The 18,945-nt window shown below is 42.8% G+C and overlaps 1 protein-coding gene and 1 long non-coding RNA gene across 5 annotated transcripts in view; both read left to right on the top strand.

The window, feature by feature from the left end:
- The first annotated feature begins 286 nt into the window (after positions 1–286).
- CEP120 (centrosomal protein 120) overlaps positions 287–18,945 on the top strand; it is a 79,123-nt gene continuing 60,464 nt past the window's right edge. For 3 of the 4 annotated variants that reach the window (XM_040444337.1, XM_040444340.1, XM_040444339.1), the window contains exons 1-6: positions 287–420; positions 691–768; positions 5,269–5,425; positions 7,280–7,394; positions 10,342–10,483; positions 17,533–17,681. In XM_040444337.1, coding sequence (XP_040300271.1) covers positions 720–768; positions 5,269–5,425; positions 7,280–7,394; positions 10,342–10,483; positions 17,533–17,681 — 612 coding nt within the window. In that variant the 5' untranslated portion in view covers positions 287–420; positions 691–719. Of the gene's footprint in view, positions 436–690; positions 769–5,268; positions 5,426–7,279; positions 7,395–10,341; positions 10,484–17,532; positions 17,682–18,945 lie in introns of all 4 variants that reach the window. The other variant, XM_040444338.1, reaches the window with a different exon arrangement.
- LOC121010613 (uncharacterized) lies at positions 7,403–8,374 on the top strand. The gene is made up of 2 exons (XR_005781284.1): positions 7,403–7,738; positions 8,131–8,374. It is a non-coding gene; the product is annotated as an uncharacterized LOC121010613 (long non-coding RNA).

Raw genomic sequence — 18,945 nt, 5'->3', positions numbered from 1 at the left:
TGCGTGTTTTCAGTGTCTATTGCTGGATTTCCCAGGTGTGTCTGGGGGGGAAAGCAGAGACTACACCACACTGACACTCCACGCAGGGGCACTGCAGGCAGCGTTTGCTGCAGTAGTGCGCCTGCGCAGTCGGTCCCCGCCAACTCGCCCGCCTTCCCCCAACCGGCTAGCAGGGGGCGCTGTGAGGTGATGGCCTAGTCTTTCCCCAGGGCTCTGGAACGTAGCATAAAAGGGCAGGAGGCGAGGCGGGCTGAGGGGCGTTCTATCCTCGACTGCCCTGGTCTCTATCACCCTTTGTCCTCCAGCTTTCGCCTTCCCTGCACTGGGCCTGCGGGCCTGGTTGCTAGGCGGAAGCGGGGCGCGGCGGCTGCCGCTGCGGCTGCCCGGGCGTTTGAAAAGCGGCCACACAGGCGGCAAAAGGTCCTCCGGTGGCGGGTTCGCTTCTCCCTGCAGACAGTCCGGGGGACCGAGCGGCCTTTGCCTTTCCGTGGAGTCGGGGCAGGGCTAGGGTCGGGCTGGCGGTCCGGGGCAGGGGAGCCGGGCGCGCTGCAGGCGGCGGCGGGCCCGGGCCGAGGAGCGGGGTCTCGGCGTCGGGGGCCGCGGGCGGGCGGTGGGAGCCCCGGAGGGAGCCCTCCTCCTGGTGGTCGCGGGCCTCCAGCATCTCACCCGGGTCCCTCTTCCCCCAAGCAGACCCCGCCTGTGGGCCGCCCACCGCGACCATGGTCTCCAAGTCCGACCAACTGCTCATCGTCGTATCCATCCTAGAAGGTGAGCGGCCAAGGGGCTTGCATTTGCACCTGCAGCCTCCTTACTTAACCGAGTGGCGTGCGACTGAGACTTTGTTAACCTTACGAACCCTGTCATCTTTCCTTTTGCAGTCCCGCAAGACTTGTTCAGAGTTGTACTTCCTGAGGCCTGTTAGGCGACTGATTTAGAAACCTCTCAAGGGAGCGTGAGAGCTATTAGGGAGAGGTGATATTTAGCGTGAAGAGCCGGAGCCCCAGAGAACGTAGGAAAAACGATTTCCATCAGAAGCAGCACGTCGATGACTTTGACTCGTGAGCTAAGGTGCCTGGAAAGCACGTTCTGTTCAGGGGCCTCCCGGTGATCCCATTTGTGAGAGCTTTGCTTTCGACTCGAATCCCTATTTCCTGCAGTCTGAAGTGTTACGGGGGCCATTCCCTTTACTAAGTCTTCATAGGGGACTTAGGAGGAGTAGTTGTCAAGACGGTCTGTTATATACGTTCCTAGAAGTTTGGTGTGTTGAAGGAGTGACCTTTGTTTATTGCAGGCTCATGGAGTGTCAGGCACTGTGCTGGGAATGTAGGGGTAAAACAGGCCGGGTCCTAAAAACTAAGTAAACAGTATAGCCTGGAGAATGCGTATAGTTCATCAGGCTGTGGGAGAAGGAAAGACCAGCTCTGGGGAAAATTTCCCGGAGGAGGTGACATTTATTTGGGTCCTAAAGGATGAGTCAGGAATGTGTCAGGAGAAAAGGGAAAGGGTGGGCTTTCCAGGCAAAGGGAAGAGGGAAGAACCCTTAAGGTGTGGAAAGGCCAGGCACATTCTGCCCTTGCTGAAATTCAGTGTGGTTGGAGAGAAGCTGCAGGCAAGTGGAGGGAGTAGGAATTGCTAGGTAAGTTGAAGATGGGTTTTGAGGGGCGCCTGGGTGGCTGAGTCGGTTAAGCGTCCAACTTCGGTCCAGGTCATGATCGCACGCTCCGTGAGTTTGAGCCCCGCGTCAGGCTCTGTGCTGACAGCTCAGAGCCTGTTTCAGATTCTGTGTCTCCCTCTCTCTCTGCCCCTCCCCCATTCATGCTCTGTCTCTCTCTGTCGCAAAAATAAATAAACGTTAAAAAAAAAATTAAAAAAAGAAGATGGGTTTTGAATAATCTGATCACGGCAGTCCTCTTGAGTTGGGCCGGAGGAATGGCTGCCTTCTGCCCCCCTCCCCCACCATTGGAGGTATTTTGTGGAGGCCTGGTACTATTTGGGGGGGTGGGTGGTAAGAGGGAATGAGTGGTAATGGCTTTTGGCACAGAAAACTGACCAGAACCCCTAAATTGTTGGGGCAGCATTTTTAGCTGTTCTCTTACTGATTGTTTAAAGACAGAGGGCTGAAATCCCCTTGTAATTGGTCAACAAAAGCTTCTGGACTTGGTACTTGCTCCCTCCTATGAGGAAACCCAAATAAAAGGCACGTTCTTTCCCTTCAAGGATGTAGGATTCTGTCTTCTTCAGAAGATCAAATTCACAGGCAGGACACAGTATGTTGGAGTGCAGTATAATATTAAAAATATGGGATGTGGGCTGTAAACATCGGTTTTGGGGGTGGGTGGGGATGATGGCTTAAGGGCTTTGAGTAGTTAGGTAATGATGGGAGGAAGTCCCTGCTGGCCATTAGATCAACCCAGGCCAGGGGTGCCTGGGTAGCTCAGTCCATTAACTGCCTGCCTCTTGCTTTCTGCTCAGCTCATGATCTCTCATTTCATGAGTTCAAACCACGTCTCGGGCTCCGCGCTGACAGTACGGAGCCTGCTTGGAATTCTCTCTCCCTCTCCCTCTGCTTCTCTTCTCTCTCACAATAAATAAATAAACTTAAGAAAAACGGAAAATAAAAAACAAACCCCAGGCCAATGATGGAGTAATTTTGGTGGATGGAATGATGAAGAGGTCCCGCAAGATGACCAGAGTCAAGGGAGGTGAACATTGAGGAGTATTCTGGTCAAATAAGCTTGTGTAGCTGGAGTGAGCAGGCCTTGGAGGATTTTGAAAGCCAAGGAGTTCAATGTTCTAAAAAATAGGGAGGCAGCCTATATTTCTAAGTAGGAGAGCATTATCTGCAAGTTTAGTATCGGTGTGCAGAGAAGAGAACCTCGATTCAGGGCTGTCGGTTAGGTGTTGCCCTAAACATACCTAAAACCGGACCATGGACCTCCGTGCAAACCGTCTCCTTTTGTGTTTGTGTTTCCATTCATCATAACCGTGTTGTTGCCTCAAGCCCAGAACCTGGGACTCTTCATCTTCCTGGTTCCTTCTCCATCCCCTTCTTCCAGATGGTCACCAAGCTTTGTTGCTAAAATCATACGAGGTGCTTCATGTAAACTTTTAAAGGAGGAAGTTTCCACTGTGAGTGCCCCGCTTTGAGCCCCTCATGATGCGCTTGATCTCTTCTAGTAATCTTTTCAGTGGTCTGTTTCATCAGTTTTTTCCCCCCTTTCCAGAGAATGTCTATTGTTCACATTACCATCTAGGAGTAATCTTTCTGAAATGCGAATTTAATTGTCTTAAAAATCCTAGTTTCCTAGAGGATAAGGTCTGTACTTTCTAGAACAGCATTCATGGCCCTTCACGGTATGCCTCTTGCCTGCCTTTTCAGCCTCTTCTCCTCTCTTGCCATCTGTCCCTACGTCCCCATCTCTTCAGTTATTTTGAGCTATGTGCAGTTTCTTGACTACACTTCTAGAAATGCCCATTATTCAAAAGAAAATGATGAGGTTTCTACCATGAGCCAAATTTGGGCTATGTGCCGGAATCCATGGATGAAAAAGACAAGGTTTCTGTTCTCAAGGTATTGTCTGTGGAATGAGGGAGGCAGCCCTTCGTTCCAGTACGTATTCTCTGTTCTCAGGCTAACTGGATGGTATGGTTATGATGGTGTGGCTGAGAATACAGGCTTTCTGACAGACATGAAATGCATTTGGGGAACCCCATGATCTTTTAGAGCAGCTCAAAATGATGTCCAGAGAGAGGCCCCTGTAAGTGCTAATTGGGAGACCCCTGCTAAGACACTTGTACTAAGACTCCCAAATGGGGAGTTTGAAGCGAGAGCTTCAGGTTGAAAGTCAGAGGATTGCAATCAAGAATCTCTCTGACCCTTTTACTTCCTACTGAGAAGAGTGTAGCAGGGTGAGTAGCAGCTGGGATGTATTTATTTAATATCGGTCAAAACGTGTTGAGACATGTGTCTCAACACCATGCCCTGCGCCAGACCTACAAACAGGTTGACTGTGAGATTCTTCCCTAGTTTTTAGCTTCCTGTTGGCACTGTTTTCAGTTTGCTTCTTTCCACTAGACCCTCAATTCCTTGAGGCGATGGACTCTGTTTTACTCTTGTTTGTACCCCATCATTTGACATAGAGAATACCTGACTCTGATAATGCCTTTAGTAAACGGTGAAAGAAGGGGGTCAGGCAGTACCAGGGAAAAGTGATAGGTAGACAGAATATTTTTAAAATGATTGACAACATTGTCCTTGAGATTTGAATGAATGAATACGTGTGTCTGTTTTTCTTGGGCTGATTTGCGGAGTGTTCCTAACTGTGTTAACAGGAAAATTATGATGCATGTTGGTTGGCTTTTGCTTATTGGGTTATTTCCCAGCTCTCCAGAAGACTTGACTATTCCATTTTAACCTCTGATACAGTAATATCTAAAATTAGTGGAATCACATTTTTCTTCTAAATGTCACTGAGATCGTTGCTGCTCAAAGCATGAATCAAGGACAATAGTATTGACATCATGTGGGGGTTTGTTAGAAATGTGCCTCTCAGAGGGCACCTGGGTGGCTGAGTCAGTTGGGCTTCTGACTTCAGCTCAGGTCCTGCTCTCATGGTCTGTGAGTTCGAGCCCCAAATCGGGCTCTGTGCTGACAGCTTGGAGTCTGGAGCCTGCTTCCGATTCTGTGTCTTCCTCTCTGCCCCTCCCCCACTCACACTGTGTCTCTCGAAAATGAATAAATGTTTTAAAAAAAAGCCTCTCAGCCTCGACTAGTGAACCATAATCTACATTTTAACAGAGTCCCCAGGTGATTCATGTGCACGTTAATGTTTTGGAATCACTAATTTACACATTGTAGCTTTCAGTTTGATTCTTTCTTATGAATCATGAATTTGTACGTGAGAGTACACATTAGTAGGTAGTTAGTGGACTATATAAGTCAACAACTCCTAATGTGTATTTAAAAAAATTTTTTTTTTCAACGTTTATTTATTTTTGGGACAGAGAGAGACAGAGCATGAACGGGGGAGGGGCAGAGAGAGAGGGAGACACAGAATTGGAAACAGGCTCCAGGCTCCGAGCCATCAGCCCAGAGCCTGACGCGGGGCTCGAATTCCCGGACCGCGAGATCGTGACCTGGCTGAAGTCGGACGCTTAACCGACTGTGCCACCCAGGCGCCCCTCCTAATGTGTATTTTTAAAAAGTGCTAAAAGATCATAGTTGATTTTTGTACAGTTCTGATTAACCTGTATGGTCTTTTTCTCCAGGTCGTCATTTCCCCAAGCGTCCAAAACATATGCTTATAGTAGAAGCAAAGTTTGACGGAGAACAGTTGGCTACTGACCCTGTGAACCACACCGACCAGCCAGAATTTGCTACCGAGTTAGCCTGGGAGATCGACAGGAAAGCACTCCATCAGCACAGGTGACTGTTGTTTTCCATTTGTTTTGCTCTAGGTTTTAGGCTGCTAGAGATGAATAAATCTCTATCTTTCTAGATTATGGTAACAATGATAATACTTGTTTAGTGGTTTTCTCATGTGCCAGGAAGTTTTCAAAGTACTTTGCAATAGTAATTCATTTGAACATCAAGACAATCCTATGAAGTGGGTGTTAGGATTTCCCCCAATTATAGATGAAAAAACTGAGGCCTAAGAAGGTAAGTAACCTGTCACAAGGGAGTCAGCTGGATAATGGTAGAGCACAGCCATTTGAGTTCTAGAGCCTAAGTTTTTAACCATTACACGTAGCTTTTTTTTTTTTTCCTGATGTGTGAGAGGATACTCTAGAAGTGCTGTAATGATAGCTACCCAATATTAAACATGGGTTGGAATTCACTGTAATTTCTATTACTTCCTTTATCATAACTTTATCTGGCTTGCTAAGGATATGTAGAGATATGTGTATAGTAATTATGTAAGGATCTCCAATAAATTGTATACTTCATTTTAGCCCTTTAAACACTTCATATCAGTACATAAAACAGGCTTAAAGCTACAGCCTCCTATTTATTTCATGAGCTCAGACGACTCGAAACAGGCAAGAGTGTGGCTACTTCTGTTTTAAAAAGGATTGGAAAAACATTTTTCTGAAAAGCACAGAATCACTTCATTCATTGGTGTGTCTTAGGACTAAAGCAAATAAAATTACGAAGTTAAAAAGTCAATGTAAGGAGAAATTTATTTTCTTATGTGGCCAAATCGGTCCATGGATTTGTTTGGGGGATTTGCAAGGGCATTAAATTCTTAGAAGATCAAAATTTTGTGTTCAGTGACTTCTGGAATATCTGCACAGAGTCCTGATAGGAGGTATTAGTGCCCGCAGTGTTCACAGTTGTGTTAATGCCAAGTGGTACCACTCTGCGTGTTGGAAGCTGAGAAAAGAACACAGATAAATTGCATGTATATAAATGATGACTGTATGCCAAGTGCAAGTTTTATAGTCATTCCATTAGGTAACAGTGATGGTCGAATCTAATGAGCTTATGTATGAGCCAGTATAGAGGTTTCAGACTCTCAAGAACCCCTGCTATACCAGCCAAGGTCATGCTTACAGAACATTGTTGTGTATTACAATGAATTATTACTTTCGGTAGTCTGTGATTTTATGGTATTTAATTCTGAAGTTGATTTCATCATTTTAGTGACAAAAAGAGCTTTAAGCATATATGTGTATCGGTAGTTTTATGTGTGTATGACAGTGTAAGGATAATTTAAAATCAATCTTGAAGATTCATGTTCAATTTTAATTTATTAACTTTTAAAATTTTTTTTCAACGTTTATTTATTTTTGGGACAGAGAGAGACAGAGCATGAATGGGCGAGGGGCAGAGAGAGAGGGAGACACAGAATCGGAAACAGGCTCCAGGCTATGAGCCATCAGCCCAGAGCCCGACGCGGGGCTCAAACTCACGGACCGTGAGATCGTGACCTGGCTGAAGTCGGACGCTTAACCGACTGCACCACCCAGGCGCCCCAATTAATTTATTAACTTTTAAAGAGTTCTGTATGGTAGAGAAGCTTGAAAAGCAATGACCTACAGCATAGCTCCTCAGATGAGAGAGACCAAGATTTTTGATGTGGTTGTAGTATTACTTGGTGTAAAGATAAATAGGCATGATGAATAGTTCATGTCAGTTGAAGTTTTGCAGAAAATAGAGATTATCCGAAAGAATTATAGTTGTCTTGCTAGTAGCAGGCAGCTTTTCAAAACTAGCAGAACATCTGCTCAATACTAAGCAGAAGCTAGTTCGTCTATAACATAAACTGTTACGTTACAGGCTGCAACGCACGCCGATCAAACTGCAGTGTTTTGCCTTGGATCCCGTATCTTCAGCCAAGGAAACTATAGGCTACATTGTGCTAGACTTGAGGACTGCTCAAGAAACAAAGCAGGTATTGCCCTTTTGATGCGTTGTTACCGATGAGGTTAGGTGCGGATTTTTCGTAGATAACCCATTGATGGAAAGAACCTGTGGTACTGGACCTGAAAGGGCGAGGGTCTGAGCCGGTGTGGCGATTCTGAGGTTTCGCTTTAGGAATTTGATTTAGAGAGTCCCAATATTTTGGTCATTTCTTTGACCTAGAACGACCTTTCTCAAAGAAAATTCTCTCTGAGCTCAGACGTTCGGCCGCATCGCTGTGACCTGGAGCTCAGCATGTTCAGCTGCCAAGCTTTGCTTTCAGAGGTGGTGCTTTTGCCGCGTGCCCTGCTCTGGTGAACGGCACCCCTCTTCCAGGTACGCAGGCCAGACGGCCTCCATTTCCGGCCTCCGTAGCCATCCTTTTCCAGTTGGTTTCAGGCCCGCGGCGACCCCTTCCTGATCCAGCTCCCGTGGTACCTTTTCGCCCTTGCGATCCCAGCCCAAGGCACCGTCCTTTCTTAACCTTGGCTGTGCTAGTAGCCTTCTGATTCCTTCCCCTGCTTCCCATTCCTTCCGTGTGTAGCCGTCAGAACACGTGAGCTCAGTGAAATACACTTATGGGACATAAACAGCAGCCTTGCCAGGAGCACACACATAAGGAAGGAAAAATAATTCAGGGTCTCGATTCCTACGTCAGTGCTTTTTGTTACTGAAAATGTTTCTTTTCTCTTTTAAAGTATCTACCAATCTTTTTTTTTTCCTTCAAGTTTATATATTTATATTGAGAGAGAGAGAGAGAGAGAGTGAGGGAGAGAGAGAATCCCAGCAGTCTCCGTGCTCATCACCAGACCTGAAATCAACAGACGCCTAACCAGCTGAGTCACCCACGCACGCCTTTTCTCACCTTTTTTTATGTTACTGACTTTGGAAATACTTTGAATGGTTCTTAATAACTTTGTTTTGTCACTTAAAACAAAAACAAACAAATAAACTTCCTTTTGAAGTCTTTGATTCTTGATTTGAATCCTAAATTAGGATTCTCTGAAGAAAAATTGATCTCTTAGCAACATGTTCGCTACTGATAGCCACGGTGTTTACAAAGGAGCCAGTTAGCTTAGCCCACATTTGGAATCCTTCAAAAGAAATGGGAATTTAAAAAGTTCTCTAAAAGGGAATCTGTTTCTCCTCCCTCCTTGGGTACTCCTCACCTCTCTGTCCCTAGGTTCTGAAGAGGTTTTCTTTCTGAAGTCTTAGCCCCTCAACCAGGAGCCACGATCATGCCCCTGATGTATCTCTTCCCTAGGTGTGCTACAACTGCACAGGATCCTTTTGCGGTTGCTTTGGTTACACAGAAGGTAATCGTTTTAGGGGGAGGATAGCTGTAAATGCACGTGGCATTCCTTTCTGCCCCTGTCCCACCTGCCCTATCTGGTCCTGTAGGACGCTTTTGTCATTACATTTGCTTCTTATCATTAACAGAGTTCAGGGGAAATGTTTCAGAATTAAGACTTTTAAGAAAGGCAGATGTTGTCTTAATCACTCCTGTTTATTAATAGAACTATCTGAAGTTGGTGCGTAGAATATTTGAAGTTCAGAAGAAATTGATTATCTGTAAATGAAAAGAAACACAAAAAAATAAGCTTTGTTTTTCCAAGTTCTAAAACAGAAAAACATAGCATAAATTCCCTGAGTAGCTAAAACTCTTTTTCACGCTTAGACTTAAAATTGTAAAGATCCATCATAAGAAACATACACAACAGATTATGAGTTTTTCTGTTAAAAACCTTGGGTGTGGATTTGAAAAAAAAAAAAAGAAACAAACCCAAAAAATGATGGCTTAGGCTTATTTTACTTACCAGAAGCTTTTGGTTTTGATATTCTTAAAGACCAGTTTCTTTAAAAAAAATTTTTTTTAACATTTATTTATTATTGAGAGACAGAGAGACACAGAGTGTGAGCAGGGGAGGGGTAGAGAGAGGGGGAGACATAGAATCTGAAGCAGGCTCCAGGCTCTGAGCTGTCAGCACAGAGCCTGACGCAGGGCTCGAACTCAAAAACTGCGAGATCATGACCTGAGCCGAAGTCGGTCGCTTAACCAACTGAGCCACCCAGGCGCCCCTATAAAGATCAGTTTCTATGTCTTTATATAATAGTGGTTAGAGTAAGAACGCTGTTTCTATGAATTTAAATGGTGTCCCTGCATTAATGCAACATGCAGTTCTGGGCCATGAGGTTGTGCAGGCTGGTTTGAGGATTAGAATTTCTGAGTATTAGAATATCCTCTGACCAGGATATTGAGGTAATTTATACTTCATCCTGTGAGAAAGCCTTTATATTTCAGCCAAGTATGTGGTTCAAAACCCAGAGCTCTACCTTGGGTCTTTCCTTCAGTATTTTGTTAGTGTCTTTTTGTTAACAATAGCTCTCTGCACATTTGGTATATGTGGGACAAAGCAGAAATGTGGCAGGCAGCAAAGGTATATACCAGAAAAAGTGACAAATTAGGGGTTAGGGAAAGGGAAAATTGGTAGTCTAAACTTTTTATTTTCATTTTATGTTTTTAATATTTATTTTTGAGAGAGAGAGAGAGAGACAGAGTGCACGTGGGGGAGAGGCAGAGAGAGAGGGAGACACAGAATCCGAAGCAGGCTCCAGGCTCTGAGCTGTCAGCACAGAGCCCGACATGGAACACAAACTCATGAATGGTGAGATCATGACCTGAGCCGAAGTCAGACGCTTAACCAACTGAGCCACCTAGGTCCCCCTAAACTTTTTATTATTTTTTTAAGAGGAAATACAGTTAGCTTCCTAAGCAGGATTAGATTCTTTTGAGGAAAATGTGAAAAATACTTTAAAAGAGGAGAAGGTGCTAAGGAACTACAGGAAATACATTTGGAAGCTTATAGGACATTTCCCACTATTGTTTGTTTCCTATTAATTATTAACGTGTTTTTGTTTTGTTGTTACTTACTCTCCAGGCGCCAAAATGGTACCAGCTGTTGAGTAATAAATACACCAAGTTCAAGTCGGAGATACAGATAAGCATTGGTTTGGAAACAGACACCAAGGCGCCAGTGGATAGTTTTAAAGCAAAAGGAGCCCCCCCTCGAGATGGAAAAGGTTTGTGTGTCATTTCTAAGGACGTCGTCTGAAAAGTTGCTTCTGTGGACTAGAGCTTCAGGAGCGGTGGGTGGTGTGATAGGAAAATACACGCAGGAGTGTAAACACATTTTACTCTGGTGCCTCCGACAGATGTTGTCGTATTGTTAAATGTGCAGCACTGCTCTAACTCTTCCTAGAGAAGAGCTAGAAATAGACAAGATTTTCCTTTCTTTATTTGGTATATGACAAAGCACAATTGTGTATTCTTAAAGATGGCTATTTAGGAAAATTTTCTTCCTAGGATGAGCACAAGAAAGCCAAACAGTTACACTGTTCTCTCTTCACTCACTTGTTAACCACACCTTCATATTTTTCTTTCCTTGTTTTTTCTTTTTTTTGTTGTTGTTGTTGTTAATAAACTTTATTTTCGAGCGGTTTTAGCTTCCCAGCAAAATTGAGTGTCAAGTACAGAGTGTTGCTGTGGACCTCGGTCTCCTCAGCCACACAGCCGCCCCACTATCCACCTCCCCGGCCAGAGGGGCCACATGTTAAAAGTGATGAGCCTACATGAGCCAATCACTTATCACCCAGAGTCCACAGTTGACATCAGCACTTATTTTTGGCGTTTTATGTTCTGTAAGTTTTGACAAACAAGTAATCACCTACGTCTATGACTGGAGTTTCCCACAGTGTCACTGCCCTGAAACCCGTCTGTGCCATTTCTCCCTCCTTTCTGCCTAACTCTGACAAACACTTGTTTTTTTTTTTCACCGAAGTACGGTTGACGTAAAATGTCCTAATGGTTTCAAGCATACGACATAGTGATTTGACCAGTCTGTTCGTGATGCTGCGCGCAGCACAAGTGTAGAGACCCCGTGTCACCGTACGGCTGTCATAATAACATCGCTGTGTTCCTGTGATGGGACTTGCATCCTTGTGACTTACTCCTTCCGTAACCGGAAGCCTGTACCTCCCATTCCCCTTCATTCATTGTGGCCACCGCCCCCCTTCCCTCTGGCAGCCACCAGTTTGTTCCTTGTGTATTTATAGGTCTGATTCTGCTGGGAATAGACTTTGCATCATTTGCAGACAAAGACCATATCATGTCTTTATTCCCAGTTGGCATGCCTTTGTTTCCTTTGCTTATCTTCCTGCGTTTGTCAGGACGTGTAGTCTGGCACCACAAAGCTGTGATGAAAGGGGATCTCCTTGCCTTGTTTCTGGAGGATTTTTATGGATGTTCTTTATCAAGTCGAGGAAGTTACTCTCTAGTTGTCTGCTGAGGGTGTTTCATCATTACCGAGTGTGGGATTTTGTCAGATGCTTTTTCTGCATCTTTTGATACCATCAGGTGGTTGTTCTTCTTTAGTTTGTGATGTGATGGATTATATTAGCAGATTTTTGAATGTTGAACTAGTCTCGCGTACCTGAAAAAAATCGCATTTGGTTGTGGTGTATGGTTCTTTTTATACGTTGTTGGATTCACGTGGCCAATAGGTTGTTGAGAATCTGTGCATGTATGTTAATGAGAGCTATTGGTCTCTTCTGTTCTTGTTGGGTAATGTCTGGGTCTGGTTTTGACATCAGGGTTTTAAATGCTGGCATCATAGAATGAGTTAGGGGTTATTTCTTCTGCTTCCGTTGTCTGAAAAAGATGGTGGAGAATTGGTCTTTCTTCCTTGAATGTTAGGTAGGATTCACCAGTAAAGTCATCAGGGTCTGGTACTTTCTGTTGTGTAAAGTTGTTATTGATTCAATTTCACGAAATGATATAGGCCTGTCTGGATTGTGTGTTTCTTCCTGTGTGACTTTTGGCAGACTGTGTCTTTCAAGGGAGTTGGCCCATTTCTTACAGGCAATCCAATCTGTGGATTAAAAAGTCGTTCGTGTAACATTCCTTCAGTATCCTTTTAATGTCTATGGACTGTACAGTGATTCTTTTTTTATTTTGGATATTAGGAATTTGTATTTTCTCTCTTTTTCTCTTAGTAACTTGGCTAAATGCTTACTGATTTTATTGATGTTTTCAGAGAGCCAGCTTTCGGTTTTAGGTCTCTTTCTCTGCTGACTGAATTTGATCTGCACAAATGTGCTGCTCTTATTTTACTTTCCTGAAAGAGAAGCTTAGATTGTTTTGGGTTTTTTTTTGTTTTGCTTTTTAGTGTGCCTTGTACTGTTTTGTTGAAAAGTGGACATGATACCCTGGGTAAGAAGAAAACAGGTCTTAGGTAATTTAGAGGTGAAGGAGAGGGAGGGGTTTTGTAGTCCTGTGATGAAGTCTCAGTCTTTGGTGAGCCTGCCCCCCCAGTACTGTTGGGGTTCATCTGGTATTAGATTTAGGTTCTAGATCTTTGGCAGGAGGATCAGAGAAGTGATGCTTTTGTTCTTTTTCACTGCATCCTATCAGCACACAACTTTGATTTGTTCCATTACTGGTGATGTCCACTTTGGTTATGATTCAGGTAGCGTATGCCTGTTACTTTTTCTTTCCTTCACTTATAATTAATATTTTGTGGGACATTATCAAGTGTGGACTTAGAGTTCTTTTTGCTTAATGGGTTACAATATTTATCATTATTTGTCCCTGATTTGTGCACCGAGAGCCCCTTCAAACTTCTGTTTCCGTTAGCTTGTCTCCATAATTCTTACCGCTTTGGTTAAATTTATTCCTAGGTATCTTCTGGTTTTTGGTGCAGTTGTAAATGGGATCGATTCCTTGACTTCTCTTTCTGCTCCTTCACTATTGGTGTATAAAAACAGATTTCTGTGCATTGATTTTGGATCCTGTGACTTAGCTGAACCGGTGTATCACTTCTGGCAATTTTTTGGTGGAGTCCTATGGGTTTTCTATATAGAGTATCATGTCGTCTGCACATTGTGAAAATTTGACCTTTTCCTTGCCGATTTGGATGCCTTTTATTTATTTACTGATTTTGAGAGAGAGTGAGTTGGGGGGTGGAATCCCAAGCAGGCTCCACACTGACAGTGTGGGGTTCAAATCTGTGAACTATGAGATCGTGACCTGAGTGAAATCAAGAATTGGACACTTAAATGACTGAGCCACCCAGGCACCCCTGGGGACCTTTTAATTCTTTTTGTTGCCTGATTGCTGGGGGTAAGACTTGGACTACTATGTTAAGAGAGTGGACATCCTGGTCTTGTTCCTGACCATAGAGGAAAAGCTCTGTTTTTCCCCAATGAGGGTGATGTTCGCCGTGGGTTTTTCATAGATGGTCTTTATTAAGTTGAGGTATGTTCCATCTGTCCGTACTTTGTTGAGGGTTTTTATCAAGAATAGATCTGTATTTTGTCAAGTGTTTTTTCTGCATCTATTGAGAGGATCATATGGTCCTTATCTTTTCCTTTGTTAATGTGGTGCATCACATTGATTGACTCGCAAATATTTAGCCACCCTTGCCGCCCGTACGTATTCCACTTGATACGGGTGAATAATTCTTTTAATGTACTGGTTGGATTTGATTTGCTAGTATCTTGAGAATTTTTGCATCTATGTTCATGAGGGATATTGGCCTGTAATTCTCCTTTTTAGTGGGGTCTTTGTCTGGTTTTGGAATCAAGGTAAGTTTAGCAGCTTTCCTTCCATTTGCATTTTTTCAGAGCAGTTTGAGAATAGCTATTAACTCTTCTTTAAATGGCTGGGAGAATTCCCCTGGGAAGCCATCTGGCCCTGTACTTGAGTTCTTTAGGAGATTTTTGATTGCTGATTCAGTTTCTTTGCTTGTTATTGGTCATTTTAAGTTATCTGTTTCTTCCTGTTTCAGTGTTGGTGGTTTGTATGTTTCTAGGGATTTATCCATTTCTTCCGGGTTGCCCAACTTGTTAGCATATAATTTTTCATAATATTCTCTTATAGTTGGTATTTCTGCGGTGTTGGTTGTGATCTCTTTCATTTGTGATTTTATTTATTTGGGTCCTATCTCTTTTCTTTTTGATAAGTCTGTCTAGGAGCTTATCATTTTTATTAATTCTTTCAGAGAACCAGCTCCTCATTTCATTGATCTGTTCTATGGTTTCTATATCATTTACTTCTGCTCTAATCTGTATTATTTCCATTCTTCTGCTAGCTTTAGGCTTTATTTGCTGGTCCTTTTTCTAGCTCCTTTAGGTGTAAGGTTAGGCTGTGTAGTTGAGACCTTTCTTGCCTTTTAAGTAGGCTTGTACTGCAATATGTTTCCCTCTTAGGACCACTTTTGGCGCATCTCAAAAGTTTTGGGTTGTTGTGTTTTCGTTTTCTTCTATGTATTAATTTCTTCTTTAATTTCCTGGTTAACCTATTCATTCTTTAGTAGGATGTCCTTTAATCCTCATGTATTTGTGGTCTGTCTAAATTTTTTCCTGTGGCTGACTTCGTTTTATAGTGTTGTGGTATAAAAATAAGCATGGTATGACCTCAGTCTTTTTATACTTCTGGAGGCCTGATTTGTGACCCAGTACGTGATCTATTCTGGAGAATGTTCCATGTGCACTCGACAGGAATGTGTATCCTGCTACTTTAGGATAAAATGTTCTGAATATATCTTAAGTCTGTCCGGTCCAGTGTGTCATTCAAACACATTGTTTTCTTGTTGATTTTTCTCCTTAGATGATCCGCCCATTGCTGTAAGTGGGTGTTAGAATCCCCTACTATTATTGTATTGTTATCGATGAGTTTCTTTATGCTTGTGATGAACTAATTTATAGATTTGGGTGCTTCCATATCAGGAACATAAATATTTACAATTGTTAGGTCTTCTTGGGATAGCTCCCTTAATTATGATATAATGCCCTTCATCTCTTATTACAGTCTTTGGTTTAAAATCTAGTTTGTCTGATAGAAGTATGGCTACTCCGGGCTTTCTTTTGACATCCATTAGCATGAGAAATGGTTCTCCATCCCCTCAATTTCAATCTGCAGGTGTCTTCAGGTCTAAAATGTGTCTACAGGCAGCATATAGATGAGTCTTGGGTTTTTTTTGTTTGTTTGTTTATGCATTCTGATACTCTCTATCTTTTGATTGGAGCATTTAGTCCATATACATTCAGAGTGATTATTGACAGATAGCCTGTGTCCGTAATTCTTTGAGCTTTTTCTTGGTTTCTGGCATAAGAAGATGATCCAGGCTTATCTTGTTCTTTGCCTATCTTAGCCCTGGGTTCAGCTGTTTCTTTAAGGAGCCTGCTTCCTTCTAGTAAAGAAAGATGTTGAAGAGTCAAGTTCCAAGTGCAAGATATGCCAGTTGCTATTGGGGTGTTCCAGTGGAAAAAGGGAATCGGTGCATGTGTGTATACATACACATATATACGTAAACATGGATGTATGTATATATATATATGTGTGTGTATATATATATATATATATATATATATATACACACACATATATACACACACACACACACCCCCCCCAGTAACACACACATGTACACCTTTATGGCTCTGTTTATTTACACATTTAGTGAACAGCATACATTCACATTGACACCTTCATTCCATCCAGTCTTCTGTAAGAGTTTTCCTAGTTGTTCTTCCTTTCCATACCTGTAATTCCCTGACAATGGGAGACCTGTCATAGTTATTCTGCTGACTTCTAAGCTCTGCTGACCTTAATATTTCATGGCTATCGTTATTAAAGTGATTGTCAGATACTGTACTAAATGCATTACTTTGATTTAATCTTCTAAACGACATAAAAGCTTTGCAGAAATAAAAATGGAAGCTAAAAGAGATCATATGGTTACAACATACAACTAGCAAATGGCAGAACTGGGATTGGAACCTTGGTCTGTGTTACTCGAGTGTCTCTGCTCTAAACCATGATGCTATTTTTATTTATTTATTTATTTTTGAGAGAGAGAGAGAGAGAGAGAGAGAGAGTGTGTGTGTGTGTGTACACACACCTGCTCAAGTGAGGAAGAGCCAGAGAGAGAGGGAGACGAGAATCCTAAGGTGTCTCTCCATGCTGTCAGCACAGAGCCCACTGCAGGGCTCAAACTCATGAACCACGAGATCATGACCTGAGCTGAAATCAAGAGTCATACCCTCAATTCCCTGAGCCACTCACGTGCCCCTCTTATATTTTTTTAAAGTTTTATTTATGTATGTATGTATTTATTTATTTTGAGAGAGAGAGAGAGATGAGATGAGAAGAGAAGAGAGTGTGAGTGGAAGAGGGGCAGAGGCATGGGTAGAGAGAGAGAATCTCAAGGAGCCTCTGGGGCAGAGCCCATTGCAAGGTTTGATTTCACAACTGCAAGATCATGACCTGAGCTGAAAGGAAGAGTCAGACGCTCAGGATTAACCCTGCATATTACCCCTCCCTCCATCCCCCATCAGAGTGAGAGCTGTCTTTTAGCTAAAGAGTTTTGTTAGAGACTCATTTTCAAGCCAGAGGTGCAATTTGCACCTCAGCCTGGAAAATTGAATCCGGAGAGGATTACTTACTGATAGGGTATGTATACATATGAGGTGTGAATTCTGCCACTTCTCTTCTCCTAATTGGTTCATAGTTTCCTCTTAGGAAACTATCTCACTGTTTAGAGTGGCATCCAGTAAGCCTCTGCTTAGCCCTCCAGCCCCGTGACATGTGCCTTCCATGTCGGTCATCACCCTGTGATCAGCGCCACGCCTACCTCACTTCTCCAACGACAGGCTTTCTCTTCCTTCCCAGTCTCTGCAGTGCGGTTCCTTCTGCCTAGAACACTCTTTTCTACTCCCTTATCCTGTGTATGTTCACCTTTCTCTTCTTAGCCACATGGAGTTTATTTTTCAGTTCCCAGTTGAGATTCACTGCCTTCAGGAAACCTATAATGTCTTTTCTTTGTGGTTTATTTATTTTAAAAATATTACCGTATTCCAAAATAAGGCTTTTATGTGCAGAAAGAAAACGGTGCTTAAGTAAGGTTTTTTTTTTGAGGGTGTGAAAAACAAGAACATCCAAGGAAACCTTATTGAGATACTATATCCATGAAAACTGCAAGCAAGATACAAAGCGTACCCAGCTTTCAAAACCTTCACAGTCGTTTATGGCACACTGTGACATAGTTTAATTGTGTTTTTTCCCCGTAAAGTACCTGCCAGCTTGTCTGGCCTCAACCCCAAGGACATTGTGGCAGTGCTGAATGAGGAGGGAGGCTACCATCAGATCGGACCAGCCGAGCATTGCACAGACTCCTTCATTATGTCAGTGACCATAGCATTTGCCACCCAACTGGAGCAGGTAAGACTTTACTACTGATTAGTGATTCACAAAGAGCGGAAAACATTGACTTTTTAAAAACTTGCCTTTTGGGTATTAAAAAGATGTGCAAGTGGACTGTTTTTTTGCTTTAAAAAAATGTAGAAACATGTTTCCATTCATACCAGAAAATATTTCTCGCTTTAAGAATAAATTGGTATGATGTTAGTAGTAAGAGAATGAAGTAAATCTCTGGACATTTAGAAGAAAGCCCATCAGTAAACACTGTTTCCCGTTGTACCATGTGGCATTGTAAAGACTGGTCTGAAAGGGTTTTTCTTTCTAAGTATTGAAATATTTATTTTTTGGAGAAATGTTCAATGTTGGGAACACTTGGTCCCAGTCATACTTTATTGGGTATCATGTCTGGAATTAGATTTTACCTTATTTACAAACTGACAAATTAGCCAGTTAGAATTTCTTGGATGTTGCCAGATGACAGGAGGTTCCCGGGTCGTTGCTGCTGTACAGAGTGGGTTTCCATCACAGCGGAGGAACAGAACACTTTGATTGTAAGTCGCCTGGTCTCCCCAGGAAGACACTTGACCTAATCCTCCTAGGTTACCAGCTGTATAAGCAACACAGGGAAGTGGCCTGTGTGAGGGTGGTCAGTGCCCCAGCAGGAAGTGCAGGGACTCAAGACCCACGTCAGCATTGCCTCTTCCCCAAAATGGCTTAGCATAACATGAGCTGGTACCTCATTTTCCTTCTCAGGATCTAGCCCAGTTTTCTTGACATTATGTTGGTCGATAGCAGCTAAAGTAAATTAATCTTTTCAAAAATAGAGAATATGACTCATGACTTAAATTTTTACCATACTAATAGCTTTCTTAGAAGTACAAAGTTCCCACATAGTCTGCATTTACAAGTGAAATATGAGTTAGTGACCACAGATTTATATGACTTGCAAGACTGTCAGGTAAAGATTTTTCTCAGGGAGTATGTATAATTTTGTCGCACTAAATTCGTGTTTTTGCCTTTCTGTATCACTTTCTCTATTTTTCTTCTCTTCATAAAGCCCTGCCTATGGATTGCTCCAAATATGCCATTCTGGTTAGTTACTTAGTTTTTAAAAAAAAAAAAACTCAAAACCAGAATAATTGCCTGTTGGCTCTCGCTGCTAAAAATTAAGCCAAAATGGGTTCCTCAGAAACAGTAAACAGAATTACCATGGAGCCCAGCAGTTCCACTGCTAGGTGTGTATCAAAAGAATTGAGAACAGGTGTTCAAACAAAAACGTGTACAG

Source organism: Herpailurus yagouaroundi, unplaced genomic scaffold, assembly GCF_014898765.1.
Source record: "Herpailurus yagouaroundi ecotype Mexico unplaced genomic scaffold, PumYag 192, whole genome shotgun sequence".
Classification (NCBI taxonomy): Eukaryota; Metazoa; Chordata; class Mammalia; order Carnivora; family Felidae; genus Herpailurus; species Herpailurus yagouaroundi.
The sequence above is the reverse complement of the archived record's forward strand: the minus strand, read 5'-3'. Positions and strand labels throughout refer to the sequence as shown.